At 36.5% G+C, this 21,953-nt stretch overlaps 3 protein-coding genes and 1 long non-coding RNA gene across 13 annotated transcripts; 2 read left to right on the forward strand and 2 right to left on the reverse strand.

Moving 5' to 3' along the window:
• Nucleotides 1-473: 473 nt before the first annotated feature.
• LOC104702085 (transcription factor PIF1-like) lies at nt 474-3,555 on the reverse strand. Of its 4 annotated transcripts, none has more exons than XR_015564141.1 (8): nt 2,966-3,550; nt 1,901-2,813; nt 1,708-1,776; nt 1,579-1,644; nt 1,414-1,479; nt 1,201-1,273; nt 926-1,120; nt 474-834 (listed from the first exon to the last, which is right to left on the reverse strand). XR_015564141.1 is itself a non-coding variant. In XM_010417915.2 (7 exons), the coding sequence occupies exons 1-7, from the start codon at nt 3,061-3,063 to the stop codon at nt 751-753; spliced, it is 1,644 nt and encodes a 547-aa protein (XP_010416217.2). In that variant the 5' UTR covers nt 3,064-3,555; the 3' UTR covers nt 474-750. The 4 variants fall into 4 exon arrangements, 2 of the variants coding, with proteins under 2 accessions (XP_010416217.2, XP_010416208.2); XR_015564140.1 differs by having other exon boundaries at nt 1,708-1,782; nt 2,966-3,360; XM_010417915.2 differs by having other exon boundaries at nt 926-1,273; nt 2,966-3,555.
• A 1,167-nt stretch (nt 3,556-4,722) lies between these two features.
• Nucleotides 4,723-6,177, forward strand: LOC147950363 (uncharacterized). Its single transcript, XM_087513129.1, has 3 exons — nt 4,723-5,384; nt 5,497-5,545; nt 5,632-6,177. The coding sequence occupies exons 1-3, from the start codon at nt 4,723-4,725 to the stop codon at nt 6,175-6,177; spliced, it is 1,257 nt and encodes a 418-aa protein (XP_087369255.1).
• Nucleotides 6,178-9,297: 3,120 nt separating this feature from the next.
• Nucleotides 9,298-17,005, reverse strand: LOC104710942 (CLIP-associated protein). Of its 2 annotated transcripts, none has more exons than XM_087462356.1 (21): nt 16,363-17,005; nt 16,067-16,222; nt 15,897-15,959; nt 15,643-15,711; nt 15,314-15,479; nt 15,061-15,222; nt 14,829-14,926; nt 14,433-14,507; nt 14,284-14,352; nt 14,107-14,192; nt 13,917-14,034; nt 13,585-13,683; nt 13,104-13,458; nt 11,202-12,994; nt 11,016-11,114; nt 10,539-10,643; nt 10,352-10,426; nt 10,198-10,266; nt 10,028-10,096; nt 9,806-9,907; nt 9,298-9,692 (listed from the first exon to the last, which is right to left on the reverse strand). In XM_087462356.1, exons 1-21 carry the CDS (start codon nt 16,693-16,695, stop codon nt 9,534-9,536), a joined length of 4,320 nt encoding a protein of 1,439 aa, XP_087318482.1. In that variant the 5' UTR covers nt 16,696-17,005; the 3' UTR covers nt 9,298-9,533. The 2 variants fall into 2 exon arrangements, with proteins under 2 accessions (XP_087318482.1, XP_087318487.1); XM_087462361.1 differs by having other exon boundaries at nt 14,107-14,212; nt 16,363-16,925.
• Nucleotides 17,006-18,937: 1,932 nt separating this feature from the next.
• On the forward strand, nt 18,938-21,582 carry LOC104702064 (uncharacterized). 6 transcript variants are annotated; one of them, XR_753930.3, is made up of 5 exons: nt 18,938-19,403; nt 19,824-19,901; nt 20,555-20,625; nt 20,755-20,924; nt 21,312-21,582. It is a non-coding gene; the product is annotated as an uncharacterized LOC104702064 (long non-coding RNA). The 6 variants fall into 6 exon arrangements; XR_015564144.1 differs by having other exon boundaries at nt 18,942-19,403; nt 20,571-20,625; nt 21,237-21,582; XR_753931.3 differs by having other exon boundaries at nt 18,942-19,403; nt 20,571-20,625.
• The last annotated feature ends 371 nt before the right edge of the window (nt 21,583-21,953 follow it).

Raw genomic sequence — 21,953 nt, forward strand, 5'->3', positions numbered from 1 at the left:
ATAAAAAGGATGTTGTCGAAATAACGTTAATTTATATCCTCTTCATTTTACGAATTTAGGAATGATATGGTTTATATGCATGTGTCTCTCAAGTCCAAGTGTCAAACTAATGAATATTTTCATGATTGAAATCAATTTTAATAGAGAAATTAATAGTTAGGCCATTTATTAGAGAACTGAGAAGAAGTATATATATATGTATACTCTTCAAAAACTAGTGTTCATTGTCGATAGCTCTTCTGACCCTTTTACTCGTGAGCTCTTCTTTTCATCAAAATGCAAACTTCTTCCTCATGGCTCATACTTTAGGCGAAGAGGAAAGACAAAAGAATAAATGTTTGTTGCTGGATTTGTCTGTGAGTCCATAGGACTGGGATGTTTGTGCATATTCACCGAGCTAAGCTTACTCTCAGAATTCAGAAGTAGCATGTGACGACTTGTTTAACTGTAGTCAAAACTTATAGAAGACAAGAAAGAATAATGTTCGGGTTTGTATATATGAACCTAATGTTCCATCTGTTCTCTTCACTAAAGCCTCTGCACCTTCTATGTATTGATTCCTATATTACTGGATCTTGACATGTACAGCTCTCTAAGTTTACAACTCGGAAAGAGAGAACAACAACAAAAAGAACAGGGGAGATACGTTATCTTAGATGGCGATTTACATGTTAGGTCTCTCTCTGTCAAATTCTCAAAATTGTGTGTTTGCTTGTCAAAAAAGATACTCTGGCTGGCTGCTCCAAGCTTTTAACCTTTTGTGTGGTTTCCCTGATCCACAGATTCCTTGCTACTGCTTACCCTGCTTGAACTTGGGTACGATGTTGCTTGATTCTACACGAATAAAGATAAGACCTTGTGATTTTTTTGTGAGCAGAGGAGAGCAATTGTCATTTTTGGAACCAGATGATGGGAGGTAAAGTACCTGAAACGGAGGTGGTTGACTCGGGTGGACACCGCGGAACTGCTGATATGGATCCATGAAACCAGGATACTGAGGAGGCTGGCTCAATGTTGTTGGATCACATTGCTGGTTCTGAACATATAGTCTTGATGGGTCAGAAGGATGAACAGGGTACTGGGGTGCTGTGAATACAGAGCCTCCTCCTATAGGTTGGGTCTGTGTAGGCAAAGGTCTTTGAGAAGGCAACATATTGGGAAAAGGCATGAAGGAAGGAGGAGGAAGAGGCTGGTTCATACCCATCCCCATGGCCATGTATTGTTGCATACCCGGATACATCATTGGCATCATACCACATCCCATTGACATCATCTGCATTAATCTCAGTCAAAAACTGGAGTTTCCATGGGAAGGTATGAATTTAAATTTTCATGGACTATTTAAAAAGACTTAATAAGGCTTCATGAGTATCTATTGGTTCCTAAAATTTTGATAGAGGTAAAGAGAAAGACCTGTATCTGAAGCTGTAGAGATTTCATGTACTCAATAGCTTCATCCAGCATGGAAGCTTTGTCTGACTGAGAGAATCAAACAAGGGTCGTCTTTGAATCAGCAACATATTAATCAATGTTTAAGATAACTTGAAGAAGAGAAAGTGAGAAGATTAGTAAAAAGACCTTGTTGCAGCGAGGAATGAGTTCTTGGAGAGCTTTCATCCTCTCGTTGATCCTATCTCTTCGTTTCTGTTACACCAAAGTCCTCAGATTCGATCTTATGTGAAACTAATGAAGAAAAAAACAACTGACCCTTTCAGAGAGATTGTGAACTTCAGCAGCACGGGATCTCTTGGTTGATCCACGTCCTTGTTTAGTTTCCTGCACCTCCACCAAAAGAAGTTCAACCAATTTTTTAAAAATGCGCCGAAATATATAGAGCCAGACTAAAATTGCACCGAATCCTATCTGCGCAGGATAGTTAAACTCGGTATCTTCGACTCACCTCGTTATCGTTGCGACACTCAGTCTCGTCAATGGCTTCTCTCTCTTTTCGTTTCCTCTCATCCACGATCGTCTTCTCTGGTTCGATTTCGCTCTTCGACATTATAGAAGTAGATATATCAGGAGGAATCGCAATCGTCGTCGTCGCCACTGCTTTTCCCTTCCGATCAAGTCCGCCTCCAGCCACGGCGGAGCATTTTTCAGTACCATCCGTCCTCCGCAATAAACCAGAATCACCCGCCACCGCCGCCGACGGTTTCGCGGCTGCAGCGCTAGTATTCACCTGCGTCGATTCCCTCACAACCGCCTTGGAAACCGACGGTTGTCCAGATTCACCTCTACCGTTGGTAAAATCGCCTCTCAGCCTCGAAAAATTCATAAAATTCCTCACCGGCGGCCTCGGCAACGACGGGTTCGGCGCCGTAACCGCTTGACTCGTCATCTGTCTCTCCACCACCGGCGATCTTGGTGCCGTAACCGCTTGACTCGTCATCTGTCTCTCCACCACCGGCGGTCTCGGTGCCGTAACCGCTTGACTCGTCATCTGTCTCTCCACCACCGGCGGTCTCGGTGTCGTAACCGCTAGACTAGTCATCTGTCTCTCCGCCGTCGTCGCCGCCACACACGGAGCACCGGGCGCGGCTGAAGAGAAGAGAAGATCTGAGCAGAAGTCGTCGGTATCGTCACGGAGAGGATAATGAAGCCATGAGGTCATTTCGTCTTCATGGATAAAAAGATTCTGATCTGACGGTTGCTGCTGCATAGGAGAAGGAGGAGGTTGAAGAAGCATCTTGGGTGGAGAAGAAGAAGGTTTCTTGTTATTGTTATGGTGATGAAGTCTCTGGTTATGAACAACAACTTGACCGTTGTGCCATAAAAGCTCCATAAGATGATCATTATCATCATCACCACCCCTATACAGTGAGTGCGTGTTGTTATCATCATCAAACAAATACTCTCTCTACTATACACTATAGTAGTAGTAATTACAACAACAACAACAACAACAACAAAAAAAAAACTCAGATCTTGAATATTTATTAGTAAAACAAGAAGAAGAACTTACATAGTAGTAGTAGTAGTAATGGATTTTCTAGGAAGATTCAAAGATGAGGAATTGACATAATCGTCATCTGTATCGAAGTCTGGGACGAAATGATGCATCTCTCTCTATCTTTGTTGAAGCTGCTACTAGCTAAAGTAGTAGTTCTATCTATTCTATTCTTCAAAAAAAAAAAAAAAAGAGACAGTTTATCTTCTGCTTCTTCTGGTTTATATGTATATTCATATATAGTCACGACCAAAAACAAAGAGAAGACAGAAAGATCCAAAATAGTAGGAGTGTGACTAGTGGTACTCTGCCCAGAGAGATTACTAATCAGTGAAGAAACATATTATACCCAGATTATATCTAACCTAGAGAACTGAGTTGGATAGGCTTCAACTTGATTTATTATTTATTTTTCTGGGGGGGGGGGATCTATCTAATCTATCTATTGGGGGGGGGGGGGGGTGTCTGAATTACGTGTTTTCTTTTAGAATGTGATAAGCTTCTTTCTTCTTCTTCTTCTGTCTAAGGTTTTTTTTTTGTTTGTCTTTTTGTTTCACATTTGATGTTTTCGTGACTATCTTAGTGTGTATCTCATTTACTACTCTGTGTATCAACTAACTTTATCAGTTTATATATCAAAAAGTCTCCTTTCTCTATAGCGGAAATATTTATTATGAGTGTGTGTTTGTGGATTGAAACTTGTGCAACCTTTGAATTTTGAACAATAAAAACAAATGTACGAGTGATGAGAACATTGTAGATGACAGTAATAATATCAAAAAAAAAAAAAAAAAACCAGCCTCTTTCTTCTTCAAATATATTGCATCATCATCAAAGTCGTAATGGATATTATAGTGTTTGATGATGTTAAAAAAAAAAAAAAAAAAAAGAGAGGATATGTACAGAGTTTTTGTTCCTCACTGAGATTTTTTATCTTATCTTGCTTTTCTCAAATTATTAGAAGGATATCATATAATTTTTAGAACATATATATAGAAGATGAACAAAATTTTACCACCATTTTGATATAAAAATGAACTGAAATATTCGACCTAAGTTTTAAATTAGAGGGTAGTGTTTTAGCTTAAGTGACTAAGTGAGTACTTTCTATGTATAGTAGTCAAATTAGCAAATCAAGTGTTAATACTAGCAAATTGAAATACAAGCCTTTTATTTATCTGTATAAATCTTTTGAAGATCAGGTTCAGAGATAAACATGTATAGGTAACTAAATCGAAGTTAAGTTCTGTATATTTATCTCTTAATTCTGATTCTCTGTTTTGCTTTCTACTATTCATATTACATCTATCAAGGAGGAGGTGGGAAGTATCTTGGACTCCCAGAACAATTTGGCAGAAGGAAAAAATAAATGTTTGAGTACAGAACAATTTGGCAGAAGGAAAAAATAAATGTTTGAGTATATAGTGGAAAGAGTACGACAGCGCACATCTAATTGGCGTGGCAAGTTCCTTTCACCTGCAGGAAAAGAAGTTTTGATCAAATCTGTGGCAGTTGCGATGCCGGTCTATGCTATGTCCTGCTTCAAACTACCACTTGGACATATCTCTGAACTTGGATCTTTATTGATGAATTTTTGGTGGAAGAAATCAGCATCATCAAGAGGTATTTCATGGATTGCTTGGAAAAGACTTCAATACTCTAAGAAAGAAGGTGGTCTTGGTTTCCGAGACTTAGAGAAATTTAATGATGCTCTATTAGCAAAACAAGCATGGTGAATATTAAAATGTCCGAACAGTTTATTTGTTAAAGTGATGAAGGCAAGATATTTTCCAGATAATTCAATCCTTGATGCAACACCTAAAAAGTCACAATCTTATGGTTGGTCTTCCGTTCTTACTGGTTTAAGTTTGTTAAAGAAAGGGATCCGGGTAATAGTTGGTAATGGGTCGACAATACAAGTCAATGTTGATAATGTTATAGCATATCATCCACCACGCCCTGTTCGTTCAATCGATCCTCAGTATAACGGAATACTATCACTATTTATTGATGATTCTGGTTCCGTTAAATCCTGGAATATACCTGCAATTCATAGCATGATGTCACCGAATGATTATGAGAGTTTAACAGAAATTTACGTACAGCAATTTGACTCACAAGATAAAATAATTTGGCATTATAATACCTCTGGAGAATACTCTGTTAGGTCCGGCTATTGGCTTGCTACACATGATCCTACGAATCTGATACCTGGTCCTCCTATTCCTCATGGATCCATCGAGCTGAAAAACAAAATTTGGAACCTAAAAGTTTTACCAAAGATAAAGCATTTCCTCTGGAATGTCTTATCAAAATCTTTAGGTACTGCAACTAGACTGGCTACTCGGGGTATTAACATTAGTAAACGTTGCCAGCGTTGCCAAGGATCAGATGAAACAATCAATCATACTCTATTCACATGTCCTGCAGCACGGTTGGTTTGGGATTTGGCTGATCTACCCTTCCTTTCAACTTTCCATCCCACAGATTATGAATCAAATATCTCCTCTTTATTACATATCTATGATGATCACTCTGTTTCCAAGGAACATAATCTTCTCCCCTTTTGGCTCTGTTGGAATATATGGAAAGATCGTAATAAATTCATTTTTCAAAATGTTATGAGTGACCATAATCAAACAGTTTCATAATCTAAGGCAGATGTCTCTGAATGGATACAGTCTTTTCCCTCGGAATCACCTCATACAGTTCGTATAGAGCAATCAATTAATCCCAATTGGATACGACCTGCATATCCATTTGTGAAATGTAACTTTGATGTTAGTTATAGAGCAGATACAAAGAAAACGATCGGAGGTTGGATGGTTCGCAATCATCTTGGAGTTGCCACTTATTGGGGTTCCATTACTTTGAGGAGTGCCACTAATTCGTTAGAGGGCGAAGCACAAGCTTTATTCTTTGCGATGCAACAGACTGCTAATAAGGGTTTCAACAAGGTTTGGTTTGAGGGTGACTGCAAATTGCTCATTGATTGCATTAACAGAACTATACAAGACGTTGTCATTCATGGCCTACTACATGACATAAAGCTCTTCTACAATAGTTTTGATGAAGTTAGGTTTTCGTTTATTCATCGAACAAACAACGAAGTTGCCCATTTACTAGCTAAAGTGGGTTGTAATGATATCGATTTTTATTCTGATTGTTGTAATCCTCCTGTATGGCTGATGGAAACTTTGTATCTTGAAAATTTTTATTCTGAATAAATTAACTTTGCTGGAAAAAAAAATTACATCTATCAATGTAAACATTTCACTATTTTAATTTTGATAAAGAGCATTTTATCGTTGATATGTACATATATAACTCCAATAGAGTAGAAAGAAAACAGATATGGACTCCTTGTCCTTGGCATTGGTGGGGACAATAATATTTAAAACAGAAGTTGGGTTTCTATTGGAAGCCTCAATGATTTGTAATAAGAGACCAGGCCCGGCCCTGTACACATTTGTATGATACATAGGTATCGGGCCTCAATTTTCTGAAGCCGATTCGGTAAGGATTTTTTGTTTTTTTCTTAATTATAAGGCCTCAATTTAAGAGTTAGTTTCTTTTAAAAGGTCTCATTTTTTAAATTTATTTTCAGATGAGGCCTCATTTTAAAAATTGCTTTGAGTTGAAACCCAATTTAAAAAATTGCATTGGACTTACTGAGAAAAACAATTAAAAAAAAATATTATTAGGCCTCATTTTAAAAGTACAATTTTTTTGGTATTGGACCTCCAATGTTGCTGGACCAGCACTGTAAGAGACATGTGTAATAATTAATATGTTTATATTTGTTGCTAAACAAACCCAGCCCTCTTTTATCATCTATCAAACTTATTTAATTACTTTCTTTATTCAAATATGCTAATGATATTTTGAAATTGTCATATCTGGTCTTCTAGACTCTACTATGATCATGCAAAATATGTAGCTTTCTTTCTATAACCAAATTATGATCGAGGATAAAGTTTTAGGTCACTATATTGTCTACTTGATGATCTTTACCAGCTTTGGGATTAAAAAAGGTCTGTCTTCATTATATTAGATTAATAAAATACTCCATCTTTCCTCTCATCAGATTAGTTAATTCCATTAGCTTTCAAATATTAAATTAGCGTGTTGGGTTTAAGGAAACGATAACCCATACCAATAAAACCTTAATCATTTGCATAAGACAATGTTTTTTTTTTTTTCAAAGCATAAGACAATGTTTTTTTTCAGGTAATCACAAGCTAATACTAATACTTTATTAGATCGCACGTACCGTAACCTCAATATATTATTTTCTGCATTGCTAATTTACCTACAAATAGTAATACTAAGTACTATATATATACGTCTGAGGTTTGGATAATTAAATAAATAGTGATTATTGCATATAGTTTGTTTTTCCGTTGTCATGCAAGATGCATATTGAAGTGATCATCGTAGATATGTAAAACCTCTATAAATGAATACTCTATAAATTAATAAACACAATAAATTTTGCTAGTTTCAAATCGAGACAGTGCATAAAATAACAAAATTCGATAAGATAATAAAATAATAATTTTTTAAAAATCCCCATATAAAATATGGTCCAATAATATCATAAATTAATAATCGTATAAATTTATATATATATATATGCTGATATAGTACAGTATTTTTCTCTTAAACCTCATATCTATAAAACAATTGTTATGTTGTATCTTCAAACTATAATAATATAAAATATTCTATAATATTTCATAAAACAGCTAAAACTTTTTAAAACTTTTAATTTATAAATATGCATTATTTACATTTTGATAGTTTGATAGACTATTAAAATACGATAATTGATATTTTATTCGTAAATTTGAATATTTATGTTATGTGTATAAGTGAATTTGTTTATAATGTGTGTAATTCATTGTCAATAATATTTTTTAATTATTTCAAATTGAATTTCAATACCATAAAATTTACAACATCCAAAATTCTAATTTTATTTTGCAACAATTGTCTCAATTCATAATTTTAAAAATAATTAAACAATTAAAACTATACATATAAATTAATAATTATTAATTTACACTGTAAAATAATTATTATTAATTTATAAATAAATTAATATTACTATAAATTAATAAAATATCTTGGTTCATAGAGGTTTTACTAATTTATAGAAGTTTTACTGTACAAACCAATAGGTTATAAGATGTATATATTTAAAAAAAAAACATTATTGAAATTTCAACATGCAACAAAGTTTTCAATAACTGGTAGAAATGATTGACAACAAAAATTTACAAGTAGAAAAATGATGACAAAAATGGTTGACACACAAAAATGATGACGAAAAATGATGTTTGATGGCGACGTGTCTATATTTTTAATTAATAAGAAAGCAGAAATACAATACAATTTTTTTTAATACTAGACGAATATAGTAATCGTAGAAGATAAGGTGGACCTAAATATCATACTGAAATATTAATAAATGCATATATTTTGGATCTGACTTTATATAATATCCTTATTTAGGAAAATTGCAAACTACTTCGGCGGTGGTTGGGGAATCATTTGCCCACACCTTCTATTTCGTGCTACCATTTTATTATTATCATTATTATTTTCCATCAACCATCCTAATTTATCTAGAGATTCCAATATCGGATATATCAATTATTAACTAGCCAAAAATGAAAAACAATTGTTAAAATTCTAAATTAAGCACATGATTTAAAGCATAGAAAAGGAAGAAATTTTTGTGAAAAAAAGACGAAGAAAGAAAGATAAAAATGATTAGTTGTGAAATACTTTTGGAAATAAAATAGTCTAGGAATCGATGCATTGAAAAAGGATATCGATGGGGAAGACAAGCAGGTTCGCTGTCTCATCGTGCTATGTTCCTCCACGAGAGGGTAATAATTGGTGATCCTAATCCTAACGCAATAATTATTTCTCTTTTATGATTATATACTGTATATTTTAGCCATAAATATCTGACCATTTTAACCTAAATTTTTTAGGGTAATTATAAATTCTTATAAATAAAAAAAACAACTACAGGTACATAATTTTCACCCAAACTGTACTATCAAAATCTTAAACTTCAAAAATACAACAATTAATTTACAAGATGTTAATCAACAGTAAACTTTATTAAATGTTCTAAAACATTTATCGAACCTTAAATCTGTGTAATATTACTATTTTGGTGAACTTATTAGATCACCAAATTTTACATTTTACTATTTCTGATACTATCATCAAATTGGCTTTGTTTTAAATAAAATTTCAGAGCAGTGTCAATTTAAGGCCAGATGGGAAGTTTAATCATAGATCTTTTTTTTTGTTCAGTAATAAAGGTATTGTAGTAATCAGATGCAAAGTTTTATAAAATTTAGGAGATAATAAACCAATACAAAGCAAAATAGACCACACAACACCGTAACATAATGGAAAAAAGAAAAAAAAGAAAAAAAAAACCAATTTGCAAAATTACACCCAAAAAAATGAAACACACCCATATACAAAATAAACAATAATGAATAAATGACCCCAAGACACAAGAGAAACCCTATGAACGATGATTACAAGCAGCTCGTCAGGTGTCTGCGTCGATAGGGGCACCGTTTCTAGCCTGCGAGATCCGGTTTGCGTAGATGGTCACTAGACGAACCTGCGTGCTGTTTAGACCTTCCAAATACGGCAAAAATGCTTTCCCAAGCATTATATATATGTCTACCAGACAGAACACCACCGTCTGCAACAATCACAAATCCCAAAAGAGCTCAGATTATATTATACGATTTCGTAAGTCTCAAGTTACTGGTGTGAGTTTAAAACTTAAGTTTTTTTTTTTCTCAATTCCTTTACCTTGCGGACATCTGCGCTATGGCTCCCAAATGCTTCAAAAACGGCAGGCAAAAAAGATGGCAATTGCTCCATTAATTCCTCTTGCGAGAGCCTACCCACAAGCTGTACACAAGAACCAATGAAACTGTTTCAGTGATGAGACCTGATGATTATATCTTTATCCGACTTGGTATTAACAATCTGGGAAAACACACAATATACCGTAAAATTCAGAAATCTTACCTTCGTTAAACCATTTATGCAAGCGACGAGAGTTTTCTCATCTTCTGTCACCAATAATGGGACAATCACCTGAAGCAGAAATGAATTTTGCTTATAGACTAATCAACTAGAAGAAACAAAAGCATAAAACCAAATGAGGCCGTGAAAAGAGAGGAACTCTAAGTACATACACTTAAACATCTGAAAGGATCGTATTGGGACAAGACCGTGGTGAGACATTGCTCAGCTTCACTAGAAACCTGAAAAGGTATTATCATATGAGACCTGGAGACGTATCGAAAGGGGTTGATCCACAAGAATAAGGTTTGAGAGTATAATCCTTACTTTTGGAACAGTGTCCTTTGATACATTAAGCAGCTTTTCAATTACTATTTCAACAGAATCTTCCATGGCATCTTTCTGAAATTAATAAGCAAGATATATACAAGTAAGAAAAGGTGTTTGTAATTTCACAAAGCCACCCTTAACGTGTTAGAGATGCTTGATTGATGAGGCTAAGTAAGGAACAAACCTGGCTTTTTAGCATTTCAGAAATCAGCGAAAGAGCAAGCTCTCTGATTGAAAAATCTTCGTCATCGAGCACTTCAAGAACAACCGTCAAAATTTGATTGAAGTACTGGGAATAGAAAAGTAGGAGGAATAGCCATTAGGATTAATAGGCAACTGTACATGGCAAAAGCAACTATGAAGAATAGACGACTTCTGACTCAGAACAACAAAACGAACAAGAATCACTTACAAAAACCACAACAGTGAATTCATGGTTTGGCGTGCTAGGTTTTTAGTCGTAGCACTTATAAGTTAAAGATCTATTCATCAGTGTTAAATTTATCCTACCTACAGAGTTTACCAACACATTTTTCTTGGCTTGCCCAATCTTATTATTAAGCCTTGTAAGTTTCATGGACACAGTAGAACTGTAATGTATAAGATATAAATGTCACGACCAATTACTCCAACTAGTGGAACCAGGGTTCATTAAGTATACCTTGGTCCAAACTGATTCATCGTTAGTTACAGAGGCTTCAATTAATTGCTGGAGTCCAGATTTCTTGCTCGAAGAAGGGCTTCCATCACTCCCGTTGATCTGTGAAAGCTCAATCATCAGATATGTTTTTTAGTACCAGAGGGAAAAAGATAACGACATTTATCAGATGTGACAATAGTTACTAACCATATGTAGAATCTGAGGGATGCTAGGTCCAGATTCCGGCGTTGGGCTGACCTTAATAGAAGCAAGCATGTACTGACCTAAATCTAATTCGCGAGAGACCTCATTTTCATGTCTTCCTTCCAAGGAGTCAGCGCTTGTCAGATTCAGACCATTTTTCTCCAAATGTGGTGGTGACAAGTCGTCCAAGTTTTCCATGTTGTCTGAACTTCCATTAGGGCTAGTTCTTGATATCAAATTCTGGCCAGCTGAAGCAAATGTGTAATCAGAATCCTTGGGGTTCAACAGATCACTAGCAGAACTGATCCCAGTTCTGAGGTTCTGATACAGCTTTTCCTGGGTTCCACTGGAAACACTTTGACCAACACCACCAGTGATCATTGTTTGCTCCTGGGAAGAACTCCACTTCCTGCCACTATCACTATCAATTGAACCCCCAGAATACCGTCCAAGGAATATATTCTTCTTGGAGGCACCAGTATACCCTTCCTCAGACGATGTCCCAATGGCATCAGATGGATCATAAGACTTCATTCTCTGTTTTTCTTTTTTACTCTGCATATAGTTTAATAGGTCCACCTCGATGCGGGGAGTATATTGTTTTAGTGATCTTCTCAGAGAGTTTTGCTCCTCAACCGACAAACTGAGAATGTAATTTAGCAGTCCCGCAGAATCATAATGATTGTAAACAGATATGATGCAAGTAATAGAGGCTTCTTTCAACTTGGTATTTTTGTCGCGGGTTAATGGCGTCAGCTTCGCCAGCCACAACTTCAAGATGCCACTATTACCCGAAATTTCAGGGTTACCAGCGTACCTGTTGAAGGAGTTGATGGCAAATTCAATGACAGCTAATTTAGCCTTTGGTGATCTCTGCTCATCCAGTGAACGAAGCAATGCAGGTAAAAGGGAATCCACACTGTAGGTTTTGCTGACAATTTCCAAGGTTGAAGAGCAGGGTTGTCTAACTACCTCTTTAGGATCGATTAGCCGTGAGAAGACATGGGGTAGGACTCTTTCCATGTAGCTCTCAAAAGGCTTTCGGCAAGATGGTATAAGATCCGCAAGTGTCGACAGTGCTGCTTGTGCGACCTTGTGGTGAGGATCATCTAAATGCCGGAGAAATAGTTTCATTACTTTCTCAAAACTTTGAATTACTTCTTGAGCCCCTTTAGGGCCTTGTTGCAGCAGAGTTTGGAGAAAATTAAAAGCTGCAACTCTAGCACACCAATCAGAACTGGAGTTCAGTCCGTCGTTAAGGGCCTCGTTCAGGGAAGCTGGACCATCAACATAATTTGACATATCGCCAACTTGCAATTGGCTATCATCAAAACTCCTCCTCCTGCCAGCGGACATTCTTCCCCCAACATTCTTCCTCAAAAGTGGCCTCTGGAAATTGGGAACATGGCTAGCGTTTGATTCCCTGAAATTCAAATCTCTATATGCGGTATCCATCTGCTGTCGGTCAAAATGACCTGCCACAAACCGCCTCGCCTCTCTGGCATCGTTGTTTTCCTCAAAAGAACTTCTCTCATTTCTGTCTGAGACCCGTTTCGCTGTCAAGGATGAAAAGGTAGGATGAGACTCGGACAACAGATTGCCACGGTATGATGATCTTCCTGAGTCTTTTGAAGCTTGAATTTGGGTGATGATATCTGACAAACCAAGGCCACCATTGCGATTACTGCCTTTATTGATGCTATGCGTTGATTCAGCAGTTGCGCTACTTGTGTAACTATTGGATGCTGGAACAGCAGCATGGAAAGGAGGATCACGAGACGATGGAGGGTCAACTCCTGCACTAGGGGAAAAAGAATACAATTTAGCTGCGCAAGGATATCTTAACTCATGTTAAAGAACGTTTCAAAAACAAACTATACTCTCGTAAGGAAAGAAACTCAATACCTAGATCCAAACTACTTGAACGAAGGGCTGCAGGATTTTGTCTATCAGATACATGCAGTCCTCGGAGCATACTTTCAATGGCACTGACCTTCTGCTTGCTTGATTGTAACACACTTTCCAGACTACGTTCAGAACCTTTACTGACATCCTTTGATTGCGAAAGGAGTAACCCAGAAGAAAGAGATCCTCCAGTTGATAAATTTGAGCTTCTATCCATAGCGACTATAGCTGATGTTCCATATCCAGGTAGATTAGATGGAGCAGACGTCTGAGGAAATGAAGGCTGGGAATGTCTCTCACGGACAGATGGTGAGGCGTGTCTCCTATGAATTCCACCATCTTCTTCATTTATTACCTGAGAACATATGGAATGCCTTATCAAGCCTCATTGATGCTAATAAGCAGACTATAGAGAGTTGAGAAGCCTTATCAAGCCTCATTGATGCTAATAAGCAGACTATAGAGAGTTGAGAAGCCTTACCCTTTGTATGACAGGGTCAAAGGAGGAAAACAAACGACGAGAACGATCAGGCCAAGTTTTTGCAAACATTCTGTAGCACATTCTAGCAGTTGTTCGTACCTGTTATTCAATATATTTACAGCTTTCAATGGCACATGGGAAAGAGATAGATGGACAATACAACAACTACTACAAATCATTTGATACTATTGATGCAGAACATGCATCCCGTTAAAGTTGCATTCAATCCTAATCACTGCCTTACCAGAGATATAAACAAGGAACAATAAACCTACTTCATACCATCTGCAGCATAACATATAGTCTTATGGAAAATAGTACCACAAACCTACCTCACTCATAGCATCTGCAACACAGCATCTAATCAGATCTTCATATAGATCAACGGATCGCTGAATTTCTGGAGCATCAGGCCAATGTTCGAGTGTTAACAATGCATATTCACAACATCTGTATTAAAAGAATGAGATCAATTTACAGAACATCATAAATTTTATGTTTGATAGAGAACCTCCAGTTTACCTTGCTCGCAGAATTGCATTACGGTCATGTTTCGCTGATTCAGCTATCCGAGGAAGTATACGGGCAGCTTTGCAGTTACGCAGCATCTGGAATAGCAAGAAACCATCTGTGTAAGCGCAAAACTTAGACAAGCAGGCCAGGTTCTAGAAACCAAAAAAAAGCAAGCTAATAATTTACCGTTTTTATGCAGTTATCAGCAGATTCTGCAATTACAAGTACAGTGATCACAACCAGCTTGAAAAGCACCTGATTACCATATATTACTATTAACAAAAATGTGTATGCGTTGAATGTTATGGCAGTAAACGAGAGGAGGTTAAGCTTACCGGAATAAACATCTCAGCGCATGCTTCAAAATCTCCCAGTAACTCTTTTGATAAGAGACACAAGAGATGACAGGCCTACGAACACGAGACATAGCATATGAAGGAAAGGCAATGGCAAAAATGGTTATCAAAACTACATAAGATAGGATGCATTGATCTAATATACCGTTCACGCCTACTAGCAAAATGTATTTTCTGGCTAAAACGAATATAAGTTTTACAAAGATGAAGGGTGTTGCCATCGAAAAAGATGAATTTTCTATAAAATAAGTACTTAATGGAAATGGAATACCTCACCGAGTTGCCAACTTATCAATTTGTTTTACAAGGAAAAGAAGAATCACAATACATTCTGAATCCTAATAATGAGGATGTCAAATCGAAAATTTAACTAACCTGCTTGACAATGGTAGATCTCCGGTCAGCTAATTGAGTACTTAAGGGACCAACAAGTTGCTTCAGGAGACCTCGAAAGCAAGAGTAATCAGTCGCACCTTCAACAGAAAAAAGATTTCATGAGATGAAATACAAGAAATTTCCCCTGCTGCTGGAGAATATATCATGTATGCAATCAAAGCAAATGAAACTTAGTTTCAAAGATAGACAGACAAAAATGTAGACGTGGTACCTCCTGCAACAAGTCCTTCAACCCTCCGCATAGCTGAAATACGCATTGACCAGTCTTTCTCTGGGACGAGTGTTGCAGCAACTTTCTCAAATTCTCGTATCAACTCCTTTTCTGAGTACACTTTGATGGGGTCAATGGGTTTTTCAGTGATGTCTGCATCTCCTGAAATGAAAAGATACAAAACCAGTCAGCCGAGATGGAAATATTACAACAGCAAGTTTTAGACTTTAATACTTGAGAGAAACATCTTTACCCCCAAATAAAGAGTTCTCTCTCGTGGGAGCTTTTGCCCTGGGACTGCTCTTTTTGGGATTGACACTTGATGCCTTAACCTCATTAACAACATGGTGACCACTACGGGCATCTGTCGAACGCTGTTGTGGCTCAATACGTTCTAGTCTAGCGTTAATGTCCTTCACCTGATGAAAAAAAACAGAGAAAGAGTTGTAGCAAAGAGCGCCCGAAGACAGAAATCATATTATTCTTTATCAAAGTAGACTAAGTTATGATGCAGATGAAAACTAGTAATATGCATTATGCATTCTCGTTCTGCATATGGATGAATCTTAATCTGAGATTTACCATATATGATGGAAGATGGTGGCGCTGAAGCTCTTCTCGGAATTGAGACCCACCCTGCATGTACATCTCCTGAGAAAAACAGAATTACAATATTAACACCAAACACGAAATAGAGCATCTAAATCCTGAATTCTCTAAAACAAAAATAGACAGATCTCCACAGAGGAAGTGAAATTCTCTACTCAAACTGAACTCAAAATTGAAAGAGTTCACTAGTAACTATCTCAGTACACAAAGGATGGTACAAAACTCACCTCAATGCACAAAATTGCAGCTTCCCTAACAGCTTGATTAGGGTCATTTAACATCTGAAGTATCTGATAAAGCAAACAAACACCCGCCATCAATTCAATTCGATACAAGAAAAAGCACTAAAGGCAACAAAGTAGAGATATCAAAAAAAGGGAGAGATAGAGAAACTCACCGGAGCAAGAATAACACGCTGAAGAGGAAGTTCGGTAGATGCAAAAAGACCAATAGCTGATGTAACAGTACGCGCAAACTCTTCCCTAACTCTCCAACTCTTATGCATCCAAGCATACGAACCCGCTCTTTCAACTATAATCGTCGGAGACGAAACCTAATAGAAACAAAGAAAACACTAACTAAGAAGGCAATTCTAAGCAAAACACAAAACCAATCCCTCAATAGTAGACACTTCTAAGCAAACACAAAGCAATTCAAATTCCCTAAAGTTTAGTAAAATCTATCAACACTCACCTCCATAAGAGTAGTCAACAAGCGCCTAGCAGCATCCCTAACGGGTTGCTTACTATCACCAAGGCGCTCGACAACAGCAGGAACAAGCGCATTCAAATGAAGCTTCAAATGCTCACCAGCGAGCACAGCGGCAGAAGCAAGCGCTTGAAGCGCACCTTGAGAGACTCTAAAATTACTATCCTTGAGGAGATCCAAACAACAATCGACAAGTGACGTCACTTCCGCAGGGCTCAAACTCTTCCTAGAAGCTTCGAGAAGTTGATGCAGCCGCTCCACAGCGGCCATGCGCTCCTTCGTATCCTTGGCCCTCGCCATTTCTAAAGCTTCCTCCATATTACCTACCGACGGTTCCGATCTGACTCTACTCCGTTCAGATCTGCTTTAATCTCCAATCAGAACTTCACAAATCGAATCGATTCAAGGATGAACACAGAAAGAGAGAGAGAGAGAGAGAGAGAGAGAGAGTTGTGTGTGTATCTCTCTCTAATGTGATTGAGAGTTTAGAGAGAGAGAGAGAAAAAAAAGGGATTTAGAGGAGAAGTGTCGTTTAATTTTTAGTACTTAAGAGAAAAAGAGTAAAGGCGACTGTTAAAAAGACTAAACTCATTTTTTGAAGAAGATAAACGAAACCATGTGGTTGGCTGGCCAATTTGACAACTTACCCTTGCTTTTCTTAATAATTACTGTTACATGCCACTGTATTATGTTATGGTCTGAACTTAAGGCACTGGTCGCGATTCGGAACCGGTTTAATCCGGTTAGGTTAAGTGTGAAGAGAATTGAGTCATTACAGAATTTTATAAACTAATTATCCTTTTTTTTTTTTTGAGAATAATGAAGATAAAATTCTGTAACTGTTAAACTACTTGAGGTATTAATTATCAAAATATAACAAATAATATAATTGTCGACCAAAATATATATGAATAAATCTGGTTGGTACAATCAAACTACACCACATAATCATAAAATGCATTTTAGTTTTATTATGACTTTCACCGGGAAAAAAAAAAAACCAAAAGTTTCTACAATCTATTTGATTAAAAACTTAAAATAACACCCAAATCCAGACAAAACATAGGATATATAATGACTTATACAATGGTTGGTAAGTTCGTTAGAGAAAATAAAAAGAGAATACTAATAAATTGCTTCACATTCAATTTAGGGAATGTTTATAATTTCATTAATTAACTTTAAATCAAAAATAAATAAATCTGCATGTCTATCACCAACCTAACAAAAGCTGGAATAAATCCAAAATTATGTATAATCAAATTCTAGGTCTTTGGAAATTTTAAATAAGACTATCATAAATAAGATATGTTATACTAATTAATAGCTACCCATGGATTAATTATTGTGAAATCTGTTCCATTAGACGGATTAAGACCATTCAACTGTGATATAATTATCTAGTACGACCCGTCGGTTCTCAGATTGATCAAGTATAAAAATAAAATGGTTTGTTTTAGATGGAAACTAATTACAATGGCTTATCCCAGTCTCGTTCGTATTAGTTTATAATCAAGTTCAAAATTTTTGTTTAAAGTTAGACTTCAGATTATAAATCACACACGTTGACATGCCAAATGTTATCATGTTCTTAAAGTTTTTGAGACAGCTGGTGCGGACCAAAGAGGGTGAAACGTAATTGACAAGTAATATAAACTTTCCCATCTTTTTCTATTTTAATTTTATCCTTGCTTCCAATGTATAATCTATTTATTTGTTTAGCACTTCCCAAAACCTATCATTTGCTTTGATGCTGATTATAATTAAAATTACTTTCCATCGGATTAGGCAATACGTACGATGATTAGTTATGAAATTATGAAAATGAAGAATTACGTACGACTCTCCTACTAACGTAAAGTTTAGGTGATCAAGTGATCACTTTTGGTAGCCAGACAAGACAAGTAACATGACAATGCACTCACAGTTTCTAAGGATGAACTCAGATCTAATAATCCAAAAGCTGGTGGAGGGAAGAGAAACGCCACCATCGATGATTATTCTGATCCACGTACGTACGTACGTATTCAAACGGATCATTCTAGTCTTCTGGAGACGCTTCCATCGCAGCAGTTCCGTTTGATATATGCTGGTGGTGTTATGATTCTAATGATTTCCGAATGCAGATCCACGTTTCTGCTGACTATATCAAGGCGCTCCACATCATCACCAGCCCGATCCTTCCATGAGTCTGTGTCTGTGTACCTAATGTGGAAAATAGCATCATAGGCACCAAGTCCCTTGTGAAAGGGCTCCAGGTCACGTGTGTGATTTCCATAGCCACTTTGCGAATCCTCAGACCGGCCACACCGTGTCCGTGTTGGATATGGCGCATATTTAGTTGTGGCAACCGCAAGTTCCAAATACAGATGGATCCACTCATTCTTAAGAACCTCTGATTTTATCACTAGCTAGCTACTAGTTGGCTGGTAATCGATCATAATATAAAGAGTAATTAAACTCAAGAGTGGTCGATCTTAATTAAAAAAAAAAGATAATGACTGTAGTGGGACCACGTTCCCTAGCTAGACCATCTTTACCGGTGACTTCTCTTGTATTTGAGCAATGCCCAAACCAGAATTAAAAAAAAAATCATTTTTCGGTCCATTAACAAGAGAATCGATTCTCTGAGAAGGAATTGAGCAATGCTACGTGACGTGTTCTGATACGTTTATATGTAAATATAAAACTTTTTTTTTTTGTTTTTTCTATTTTCTTCCTTCTTTCTTTCCCGATCTTCTCTCTTTGCTCTCTCGATCTAAAAAGGCGAATTGATGGTCTAGAAAAATCAATCGATTCGACTGGAGGATTGATGGTCAGCGGAGGATAAGATTCTCATACCAAAGCCCTCGTCTTCGTCTTCACCGCAGCAACCCACGACGGAGACGAAACAAGTCGACGGAGATGATTCCGACGGATTCGAGACTGCCAGCGAACGTGAAATCAGCGATGAAGATGGTACTAAAAACGACGCCGTCACTAGTCAGGAGGAGAAACGACAGCACTAGGAGAAGAAGAAAGAACAGGTTGAATCGATTAATTTTTATATCTCTCTCTCTCTCTCTTTTATCTCTTCGCGACATCTCTCTCTTTTATCTCTTGACGGAAATCCATAGAAATCAATCGATCACCTTGAATCGATTAATTTTTCCAGCTTAAGATTAGAGGGTTTGTTCCTACTTGTGAACTATTCTCTAGGATTTGTTGACCTCTTTCAATTGCATCTCTAGTTGTTGTAGTTCTCCCTCTGTTCTTCTTATTATTAGTCTCTGATTATTGTAATTTGCTTTGTTCGTCGTGCTGGTTTTTTTTGAAGTGAATCCTATGATGCTATGATCGATCTATATATTTGCTGAGGCACTTCGTTCTTGCTTCTTAATTTTCAACTTTGGGTTTGCTAAATTGCATCAAATTAACTTGTCGTTTGTTTTGTTTTGTTGATTTAGATTTTGTGGAGGAGGATGCACTACGATTGATCTGTGATGGCTTTCATTCATCCTTGTCAAGCGGGTCTGATGATGCAGGTCTAGTTCTTTGGATATTTTTCCCTTTTCCCCTGTCAAGAAACATTCGTTGAGTTGGTTTTCTAGACAGCTAATAGGTTGTTAATCAAGTCTTTCGATGATGTGTAGTTCTTTGGTGAATTGAAATATTGAATAAAGGAGTGTACTAATGTGAATCCTAACAAATGGTTCTGAATTGTTGTTGAGTGGCATGTCTTACTGATAAGAATCTGTCTCATCTTTTGATTATGTAATACATGCCACATTATAACTTAAAATCTGCTGAGCATTGGTGTGAAGAGCATTGGAGTTAGTTTTCTTCTGGTTTCAGTTTGAATAGTAGATTCATTTCAACTTGTGTCTAATTTTTTTTATTTGAGATGCAATTAGTAGAAGATCACGGTTTGATGTTGTGTTGGCTTGTGGGTTTTCAGATTTCGTGTTTATGAATCATAGTTTGAATGTAAAAAAAGATGCTTGCTTTATATATGGGCTAACTAGATTATGTGAGGTTGGTCACTGCCTTATGGAACGAATCGAGTTTTGCCATTAGGATCCACAAAGTTTGTAATTTGTAATTCTTATGCTGATCTTATTACTCAATCTCACTAAGATTGTTTTGTGGCTAATGTGGTTAAAGACAGTGATTGATTCTGATTTTCCTGGTAACTTAGTTCTTGTCTGTTTCAGCTTTTGGATTCAAGAAATTGGTTTCGGTGCAATGGATTTTGACAACATTGTTTTGGTTAGTATCTTAGCTTATGTATCTATTAGGTTGATTGAAAAAATCTGATCTTTTTGGATCATGTTACTCGATTAGCACGTGAAAGAGTCAATTATTGATTGATCATTCATTAATTTCTTGATTTTGCAGGAGCAAGGAGATTCAGATCACCAGGATCAGGAGTAGGATTAGTTGCTCCTTCTCCTCAGTAGCAATCAAGCACAAGCTCAAGCGTAAGCTCAACATCTCAAGACATCGAACAGAGTGTTAAGCTCAACATCTCGTTTTTGACTAGGCTCCTCATACAACTACTGACCAAGGTAATTTTACAGTTTCTTCTACAAATCGTTTCTAACTTTGATAAATATAGTAGACATAGACTGAGATAGTTGATTTTTTGCTGAATATCTTTTATGTAACTTGTCTGAAGCATCTGCACTGCCGATCTCTTTTTATAACTGAATATGGTTTTGGTGTAGATGTTTTTTTCTCCTCCATTGTTGATGACTCTGTTACGTTTGTATTGTATAGGACTCTCTTGCTCTTTCTGATTTCTTTAGTTTATAGTACTTGTTTTGTGGTCTGTAATTGGTTGCATCTCCTGTTTATGCTGATGGTTTTTATTCTGCCAGAGCTTCAATACTTGAGGAACATTCTACCAGGTTCCTTTTTGTCATGGTTCTTATTAATATGTTGGTGTGATACAGAACATACAACAAGCTATTTTGGATTCAGTGGAATCCCATGAAGAAAAAAAACATCAACGGTCTTGTATAAGAGTTGCAGATTCTGTGTTATGGCATGTTGCCTCAAGTACTCTTTGTAAATTGAAAATTCAATGTTACAACAATGTTTAAGTGAATCATTGTTAATCTTTTCATATCCACAATTGTGAATCATTGTGAATCATTAAAACATTGTTTAAAAGATTGAGCAACCTTCTTTGGGTTCTCTAGTAAAAGAATGATTTTGCAAAAATACTCTTAGGGTTACTTTACTTAAATTAATATTAATTATATGATTAATTAATTTGTGAGTAACTTAGGAGAGGTACTCCACTAATGATGCTCTAATTCTCTCTTCACAACCATTTTTTCAAGCATTATTCCTCAAAAATAAATACTTTGTTGTGAATTATAACTACCAAACACTTATATGTGTTTGTAGTATTATGAATAGAGAACAAGAAATAAGAAAGAGAGAGAGGGAGGATGCACGAGAGTGAGAGAGATTGGGAAGCTTGTTTGATCAAAAGACAACTTAAGTATTACTCTTCTTACACAAGTCCTTATTTATAGTACATTAGAAAACACATGAGCCACACACCTATTAGTTTTGGTAATGACAAG

This window comes from Camelina sativa, chromosome 1 (genome assembly GCF_030686135.1).
Source record: "Camelina sativa cultivar CO46 ecotype springtype chromosome 1, ASM3068613v1".
Classification (NCBI taxonomy): Eukaryota; Viridiplantae; Streptophyta; class Magnoliopsida; order Brassicales; family Brassicaceae; genus Camelina; species Camelina sativa.

What these genes read in the sequence shown, in the direction of transcription:
- LOC104710942 (XM_087462356.1), bottom strand. Translation starts at nt 16,695, where the DNA reads ATGGAGGAAGCTTTAGAAATGGCGAGGGCCAAGGATACGAAGGAGCGC. An exon ending in AGCGTGTTATTCTTGCTCCG is followed by an intron (nt 15,960 to 16,066) that starts GTGAGTTTCTCT and finishes TTGCTTTATCAG; the next exon opens with ATACTTCAGATGTTAAATGA. An exon ending in ATCCTTTCAGATGTTTAAGT is followed by an intron (nt 10,097 to 10,197) that starts GTATGTACTTAG and finishes TTTCTGCTTCAG; the next exon opens with GTGATTGTCCCATTATTGGT.
- LOC147950363 (XM_087513129.1), top strand. Translation starts at nt 4,723, where the DNA reads ATGAAGGCAAGATATTTTCCAGATAATTCAATCCTTGATGCAACACCT. An exon ending in TTCACATGTCCTGCAGCACG is followed by an intron (nt 5,385 to 5,496) that starts GTTGGTTTGGGA and finishes TCTGTTTCCAAG; the next exon opens with GAACATAATCTTCTCCCCTT. An exon ending in TTGGAATATATGGAAAGATC is followed by an intron (nt 5,546 to 5,631) that starts GTAATAAATTCA and finishes GAATGGATACAG; the next exon opens with TCTTTTCCCTCGGAATCACC.
- LOC104702085 (XM_010417906.2), bottom strand. Translation starts at nt 3,063, where the DNA reads ATGCATCATTTCGTCCCAGACTTCGATACAGATGACGATTATGTCAAT. An exon ending in TCATTCCTCGCTGCAACAAG is followed by an intron (nt 1,480 to 1,578) that starts GTCTTTTTACTA and finishes TGATTCTCTCAG; the next exon opens with TCAGACAAAGCTTCCATGCT. An exon ending in GTCAACCACCTCCGTTTCAG is followed by an intron (nt 835 to 925) that starts GTACTTTACCTC and finishes TTATTCGTGTAG; the next exon opens with AATCAAGCAACATCGTACCC.